At 40.1% G+C, this 8,522-nt stretch overlaps 1 protein-coding gene across 1 annotated transcript; it reads right to left on the reverse strand.

Annotated features, from left to right (window-relative positions):
- Positions 1-3,459: 3,459 nt before the first annotated feature.
- LOC143545620 (uncharacterized) lies at positions 3,460-5,334 on the reverse strand. Its single transcript, XM_077037470.1, has 3 exons — positions 5,176-5,334; positions 4,419-4,965; positions 3,460-3,890 (listed from the first exon to the last, which is right to left on the reverse strand). Exons 1-3 carry the CDS (start codon positions 5,332-5,334, stop codon positions 3,460-3,462), a joined length of 1,137 nt encoding a protein of 378 aa, XP_076893585.1.
- Positions 5,335-8,522: the final 3,188 nt, after the last annotated feature.

Here is an 8,522-nt window from a genome sequence, read left to right on the forward strand (position 1 = left end):
CAAGTAACTCGCGCATCTCCGTGAACTTGATTTTTGCGAGTACTTTAGTGAGGATATCTGCTCGTTGCTCTTTCCCACTAATGTGCTCAACATCAACCTCGCCATCGTTGTAGCAATCACGAATAAAATGAAACCGGGATTTTATATGCTTTGTTCGATTGTGAAAAACCGGATTTTTCACAAAGGCAATTGTGGACGTGTTATCGATCTTCAATACAACTTTTTGCAATTCTTCTCCAGTCAACTCGCTCAAAAACTCTCGGAACCACTGATGTGCTAAAAGTAGTTATATAAAAACACGCTAATCTAGACACTAAGTAATAAATTCTAGACTTTTAAACTTAACTAAACTACTAACCGGCAAGTGAACCAGTCGACTCTAGTACAGCTAAGTAAGTCCGGATATCGAACCTACGAGACTCTTTAAATTACGTTTACTAGCTAATTAGACTTGACTACAAAACACAACTTATTATTTATATTTGTTTAAGGGGGTTTTTATTTAAAATACTAAATTAATACTATAATTAAAACTAATTAAGAAAACAAATAAATTAAACGAAAACAAAGTTTGTTATGAAAATAAGATGATGATGAGAAAACTACCTAGGCTAGACTCCCCTAAATTTTGGTAATGAATTGACTCGGGAAAATATTTAGTTATGGACTGGATCGTAAAATAGACACTTAAAAGAAAAATCAAATAGGACCCTTGACCCTTCTCAAGAGAAAGCCTATGGATTTCTAACAAGTTTTAACGCACACCAGTATTAAAAATCAAGTTCGCTTACGGTCACCCAATTGTTTACAATTTAGTTCCTTTATACGAAATCCTACCTTACAGCGCAGAAATCAAAGGCAGTTTAATATATCGAATTAATTCAATAGACAATAATTAAATAATCAAACCTAGACGGACTCCTTACGAAGAACTAAATCTAGCAAGATCAAATAATAAAGATCTATCAATAACCTAGCACCTTACAGATTTAGGTTAGCAGCACACTTTGGTTTAATTAATTAATAATTATTATTCCTATGATCTTAATGCATATCAATCATAAAATAGTCAAAAACACAAAGTAGATGACTTAATAGCAACCTATCATAATGACAAACAATAATCTAGGCAACTATGGAATAATAACAATTAATCAAACAATCCTAAATATCCATATGCATCAATTTAATATGATTAAACCTTTTACTAAATCATAAAAATCATAACGATAAATAAATCCCAAATCAAAACACAACGTCAAAATAGGTTCATCATAAGCCTAGGCAGTCTATAATTTTTAGCCTAACATCATAAAATAAAACAAAACAATAATAAAGGAATTCATGGTGGAAAACAAAAGAAACGAAAGATTAAAGGCGATAAAACCCGTGGTCTTCGTTCTTGGATGATAAGCACGCCACCGTATGATTCCAAGCCTTCAAAACCTCCAAAAGATCACCTCTTGAGCTCCAAATTTTATTTATGGCTTTCAGGTTATGATTAGGGTTAAGTTTATGGGTGTTTATATAGACTTTTAAGGTCCATAAACTTAAAATTAGTAGAAGATTCCGTAAATCTAAGCCCATAAACTTAATATTTGTAGAATATTCTAGAAAACTGAGCCCAAAGTGCCGCGCGACGGGCCTTTTCCCATTTTGCTTGTTTTCGCCCTCTTTTTGACATGGTTGAAACCCAGAACCTAAAATATTCAAATAAATTAGTAATATACAAATTCTAATAAAAACCGAACGAAAACTAATAAAATATTATATTAAATATACAAGGGATTTATATATATTTAGCCTTATATCAAATATCCCCACACTTATCTTTTTTCGTCCCTGAAAAACTCTAATTGCAATGGGATCAGAATCGGAGAAATATAGTCTAACAAACATATAGATTATGTTAATTAATTACAAAGAACACAAAAACCGCGATTGCCGATATTGTTGTCCACTTAAACCCAACCGCCAACAGATCAGACCTCTAATCATGTTTAGCATTAAGTTTAAGTTAACACTCAGTCTAAAGGTCTCACATTTAGAATCACAAATCCACCTAATTTGTTTCAGGCATGTCAAAACAAAGAGAAAACCATAAAGATTATATTCTACCAGTGCACCCTAAAAACTTGTAACTATTAAAATTTTAACTTCATAAATAAATACTTGAATTATTTTGAACAATTTTTATATTTCAACATAATTTAGACCTCACCCATGGATGTTCTCACCGCGGTTGCTAGCCCAATGAGAAGCATGTAAGCTGTTGATCATACTTATGAACATTCTTTTAATCCTCACCCAGAGGCCTATCAGTCAAGCTGCCAACTCGAAAGAAAACACATAGGTTGTTGGATATTATTTATTTTCATCGATCCTCATCCATAGGTGTCATCTCCAAGTCACTATCCCAGAGGGAGACACATTAAATTATTGGATCTTTTCAATTTTATTTTTATATGCTCATTACTTATGTAGATGAAATCAAATTTTAAGATTTACAAGGTTTTAACCTACACTGGTGCTTATTCATTACCTTAGACATTTCAGTTTTTCTATTTTCCTAAGTTGAGAACCCACAAGACTTAATGATTTAATTATAGGTATATTTATTACATTCTCAAAAGCCTTTCACTATCAGCTGGGCCTACCGACACATCCCAAATTAAGTATGCTCCTGTAATTTATTATATCTTATTATTAGTAGTTTGAAAACCGATTCCCGATAAGTATCCTCATCTCCCATTTATACGCAAAAAGAACAAAATCAAGGGACATTTTTCAAACTTTTTTTTTTATAAATAAAAACAAGTTAAAAACATGTGTTCCTATCCCCACACTTAAAATTTGCATTGTCCTCAATGCAGAGACGAAAACACGACTCAAAAATTTAAAAACAAAACAAAACCTAAAAATACAAAAATAAATAAAAACAAAACAAAGCTAAAAATTAAAGACTAAAAACGAAGTAAAAAGGAAAAGACTTAGCTGGTAGTATGTGTATGAAGTATAAAGCTAAAGTCCTCATCCATAAATGCCCTCCGTCTCCGAGCGTACTCAGCAACTAGTATCTCCTTTCTCTTGTACACGAACGGAAGCAACAATTCAAACAATATCGAAAAATTAATCTTATCAATTTGATAGATATAATCATTCAAAGTATGTAACCAGACCAACCAACCAAACCAATAAACATGAATAAAAGCAGCAAATAAATAATTATAAAAGTATACGGCTCCTGCTGCTCCATCCCCATACTTGAATTTTTCATTAGACTTCACGAGGATCTTCTCTCTATCTTCCTTCAAAACTTACAAAAACTTAAAAAAAAAAATAACGAAAAACTACAAAAAACTACGTTAATGACTCAAAGAAAAATAAAATAGAATTAAAATAGGAAAGAATGTACAAACTCTACACTTGAGTATTCACTCAAGAACCTCGTGTGACAATTCAGTGCGATGGATCGAGAGGAGTTTCCTCCATCTCGATAGACTCTTTCGGTCCTCCAAGATAATGCTTTAATCGATGACCATTCACTTTCCATGAGGTTCCATAATCCGGATTCTCCAACTCCACTACTCCATACGGGAAAACTTCTTTCACCAAGTACGGTCCCGTCCACTTCGATCTCAACTTTCCTGCAAACAACTTCAAACGAGAATTAAATAACAATACCTTATCGCCTTTCTTGAACTCTTTTCCACCTTTTAAACGTCGATCATGTAACGCTTTCGTCTTTTCTTTAATGTTCAACGATCGAGAATATGCTGCATCCCTAAGCTCCTCCAGCTCATGAATCTGAAAGTATCTTTTCCTCGCGGCCTCGGTAAGATCGACATTCACCGTCTTCAACGCCCAATAAGCACGATGCTCCAACTCCACTGGGAGATGACAAGACTTACCATAAACAAGCATAAATGGTGTAGTACCCAACGGAGTCTTGTATGCGGTTCGGAATGCCCACAACGCATCATCTAACTTCTCCGACCAATCCTTTCGCCTAGCCCCAACCGTCTTCTCCAAAATCCTCTTCACCCCTCGATTTGCATTCTCGACTTGACCATTCGTTTGAGGGTGATAGGCGGTAGAGGTACGATGAGTAACCCCATAACAAGCCAATGCTTTCTCCATGACGGTATTACAAAAATGGGTGCCCCGATCACTAATAATAGCTCTCGGGGTACCGAAACGAGTAAACAACTTTTTAAGAAACCTCACAACAACTCGTGCATCGTTCGTGGCCAACGCTTGGGCTTCCACCCACTTCGACACATAATCAATCGCCACCAAAATATACTTATTACCATTCGACGTGGGAAACGGTCCCATGAAGTCGATGCCCCAAACATCAAAGATTTCAAGAATTTGAATGGGATTTTGAGGCGTCTCATTCTTGGATGAAATATTACCTGTTCTTTGGAACGCATCACAAAGCTTCACAAACTCTTCAGCATCTTTAACAACCGTCGGCCAATAGAACCCACTATCAAACACCTTCTGCGCGGTAGCATGCACACCATGATGACCTCCAGTCAACCCTTCATGAACATGCTTAAGAATATCCCAACCTTCTTCCTTTGTCACACATCTCCTCAGAAATTGATCACCACCAATCTTGAACAAGAACGGGTCATCCCACACATATCGATTCACATCCCGAAAGAACTTCCTCTTTTGTTGCGTAGTCATACCCTCTAACACAAAACCATTAGCCAAATAATTTGCAAAATCTGTGAACCATGGCATACCTTGCTTCTCAGCCGCAACAAAATCGATCGACTCGTGAGGGAATGTATCTCCAATCTCCTCCTCACGCAACTCTTCTCTTCTCGGATCCTCTAAACGGGATAAATGATCGGCCGCTACGTTCTCCGCACCCCTCTTATCTTTAATCTCGATGTCAACCTCGGAAAGTAGAAGAATCCATCGTATAAGATGAGGCTTTGCGTCTTTCTTCTGGAAGAGAAAACACAAGGCTGCATGATCGGTAAAAACGGTGGTCTTTGAAAGTACGAGATACGAGCGGAACTTGTCAAATGCGAAAACAACGGCTAAAAGCTCCTTCTCGGTGGTGGTGTAATTCTCTTGAGCATCATTCAACGTCTTTCTAGCATAATAAATGGGGTGAAAATGTTTATCTAGCCTTTGCCCCAAAATCGCTCCAACCGCATAATCGCTAGCATCACACATGAGCTCGAACGGCAAACTCCAATCGGGAGAACAAAGAATGGGAGCACTTATGAGCTTCTCCTTAAAAAACATGAACGCCTTCACACACTCATCATCAAACACAAACGGTACATCTTTCTCGAGGAGTCGGGTCATGGGGCGGGTAATTTTGGAAAAGTCTTTAATAAATCGCCGATAAAAACCCGCATGGCCCAAGAAACTCCTAATCGCCTTCACATTTGTCGGTGGAGGAAGTCTACTTATAGTATCAATCTTTGCCCGATCCGCCTCAATACCATCTCTCGAGATCTTATGACCCAGCACAATCCCTTCCGTCACCATAAAATGACACTTTTCCCAATTCAACATTAACTTCGTTTCAATGCATCTTTTCAACATCTTCTCAAGATTAGCCAGACACTGATCGAAAGAATTACCGTAAACCGAAAAATCGTCCATAAACACCTCCATGGACGTCTCTGTCATATCCTGAAAGATGGCTACCATACAACGCTGAAAGGTAGCCGGAGCGTTACATAGTCCAAATGGCATGCGACGATATGCAAATGTGCCATACGGACATGTAAAAGTCGTCTTCTCCTGGCCTTCCGGTGCAATGGGAATTTGAAAATAACCTGAAAAACCGTCGAGAAAACAATAAAATTGCTGACCTGCCAAACGCTCCAACATCTGATCAATAAACGGCAACGGGAAGTGGTCTTTCCGGGTGGCATCATTTAACCGCCGATAGTCAATACACACTCGCCAACCGGTAACCGTACGCGAAGGGATAAGCTCATTCTTCTCATTCATCACAACGGTCATACCTCCTTTCTTTGGAACAATTTGGGTCGGGCTCACCCATGGGGAATCGGAAATCGGGTAAATCATCCCGGCATCCATCAACTTTAATACCTCCTTCTTCACCACCTCTGCATATTCGGATTGAGACGCCTTTGTGGTTGCACCACCGGTTTGTACTCATCCTCCATTAAAATCCGATGTGTGCAATAAGCAGGGCTAATGCCCTGAATATCGGAAAGTCGCCATGCAATCGCCCCCTTATGTAGCTTCAACACGTCTATCAACTTCGTCTTTTGTACTTCCGTTAGCTTGGATGACACAATAACAGGCAAGTTCGAGTCCTCATCAAGATACGCATACTCCAAGTGTGACGGGAGTACTTTTAACTCCAACGGAGCAGGTTTCTCCTCAGAACCCGCCTCACTCTCACAACTAATGTCATTTACCTCAATCATCTCGGGCAACCCCGAAATTTCAGCCAACTCATCACAAATCGAATCGTCCTCACACAACTCAACCTCAACCAAATCATCGCAATCGACTAAACCATTACCACCCACGAGATCCGTACCACAAATGTAATCAAAGCATTTATCCATACCAGAAATGAAAGAGTTAATAAAATAAACTGAATGGCAAGGACCACTGAAATCATCTTGATCACTCGGGTGCTTCATCGACCTCGCGACATCATAAGTAACATTCTCATCACCAACCCGAAGCGTGATCTTCCCATCATACACATCGATAAGTGCCTTTGCGGTACGTAAGAACGGACGACCAAGAATAATGGGAACCTTTTCGTCGGCCTCCATGTCGAGCACCACAAAATCTACCGGGAACACAAACTTGTCAACCTTCACTAGCAAATTTTCGATAATACCTCGCGGATACTTAACCGAACAATCGGCCAACGACAAGGACATGCGAGTCAGTGTAAGCTCGCCTAACTCCAACTTCTCGTATAAAGAATACGGCATCAAATTAATACTTGCACCCAAATCCGCCAATGCTTGGCTCATTGCATCACTACCAAACAAAACTGGAATTGTAAACACACCCAGATCCGACAACTTCTCGGGTACGCGGTTCAACACTACCGCCGAACAATCTCCCATGAGTGGAATCGATGATACCTCCCCCAATCTATCTTTCCTCTTCAACAGGTCCTTTAAGAACTTCGCGTACTTCGGCATGTGTTGGAGGGCTTCAATGAATGGGAGATTGATCTTCAACTGTCGAAACATATCAAGAAAGTGCCCATACTCCCGTGTATATTTCTGGTGTTTCGCGCGAGCGGGAAACGGGATACGAGAGTGATCAATTAAAAGTGATGGCCGGACTTCAACTGGCTTCTTCTCTACTGGCGGTGCAACTGGTGCGGTGTTCTGCACTTTACCCGGTACTTCCATCTCGATTTCTTCATCCGTTACCTCTTCATCTTCCACTTCAACTTCATTCTGACGCACCTCGGGACCCAAAATCCTACCACTACGAGTAGTAATCGCCTTAATTTGAGCAGCCGGATTCTGCTGAGTAGAACCTGAAAACTGTCCTGGAGGTCTTTCATTCAACTGTCGGGCAATATCGCCAATGGTTCGTTGCATGTCGAGCATAGCTGATTGTTGATTCTTCAAAAGCAAATCATGGTCGGCAAGGGTCTTTTGAGTGACTTGATCTCTATTATGGATTTGCTGCATCATTTCTTCTAATCTTCCCATACCACCACTCAAATCTTTCCCATTACCCGAACTTTGCTCATTAGAACTTCCACTGTTATACTGACCTTGATTTCGGTTATAGGGGGCTTGAAAACCTGGTGGCCCACCGGCCGGACGCCAATTCGAGTTACCTTGCCCTTGATTCTGATTATGATTCTTGTAGCTATTCCAGTTCTGATTGTTGTTGTTGTACGCATTAGGGAACCTGTTCTGACCAGCCACAAAATCAACATCATGATTGTTCATCAACGGGCACTCCAGTGTACCATGACCACCTCTACACATCTCACACTTATCCACCTTAGTCTTTAACTCTTTTATCTCTCGGGTGAGATTCTCCAAAGCAGCAGCCATACCAGTATCCAGATTAACCTGCGCACACCTCGAGCAGATGAGGGTGTACTGGTGACGGGACTGGAATTCCCGCCTCGTGGCTTCTTCGCGTACTCAGATTGCGCGAAACTTTCAAACATCTCGTTACACTCGGTTACGTTCTTCCTGTCCATCAGATTGCCCCCAGCGGCTGTGTCAAACCTCACTTGAGCCTCATAAGTAAGCCCATTGTAAAACTTCTCAACGAGGGCCCAAGGTGTGAGCCCATGTTGTGAACAACGGGAAAGCAGATTCTGAAAACGCTCCCAAGCTTGGTAATACGCCTCATCCGGTTCCATGTGGAAGGAGTGGATTTGATCACGGAGACGAGAGGCCTTAGCAGGTGGAAAATACTTCTTGAGAAATGCATCGTGAAGCGCCTCCCATGTGGTGAACGTTCCAGCAGGTTGCGAATCGAGCCAAGTGGCGGCACGATCCGAAAGTGTA

The sequence above is a fragment of the Bidens hawaiensis genome, unplaced genomic scaffold (assembly GCF_021521415.1).
Source record: "Bidens hawaiensis isolate Kalapana, Puna unplaced genomic scaffold, B.hawaiensis_p1.1 tig00013987_1, whole genome shotgun sequence".
In the NCBI taxonomy this organism is placed as follows: domain Eukaryota; kingdom Viridiplantae; phylum Streptophyta; class Magnoliopsida; order Asterales; family Asteraceae; genus Bidens; species Bidens hawaiensis.

Excerpts from the sequence above, each read along its gene's own strand:
- LOC143545620 (XM_077037470.1), bottom strand. The coding sequence starts at position 5,334 with ATGACCCGACTCCTCGAGAAAGATGTACCGTTTGTGTTTGATGATGAG. Across the intron at positions 4,966-5,175 it reads GTGATGCTAGCGATTATGCG|AAGAAAGACGCAAAGCCTCA; the intron begins GTTGGAGCGATT and ends TTTCTCTTCCAG. Across the intron at positions 3,891-4,418 it reads TGATGCGTTCCAAAGAACAG|TGGAGTTGGAGCATCGTGCT; the intron begins GTAATATTTCAT and ends GTCATCTCCCAG.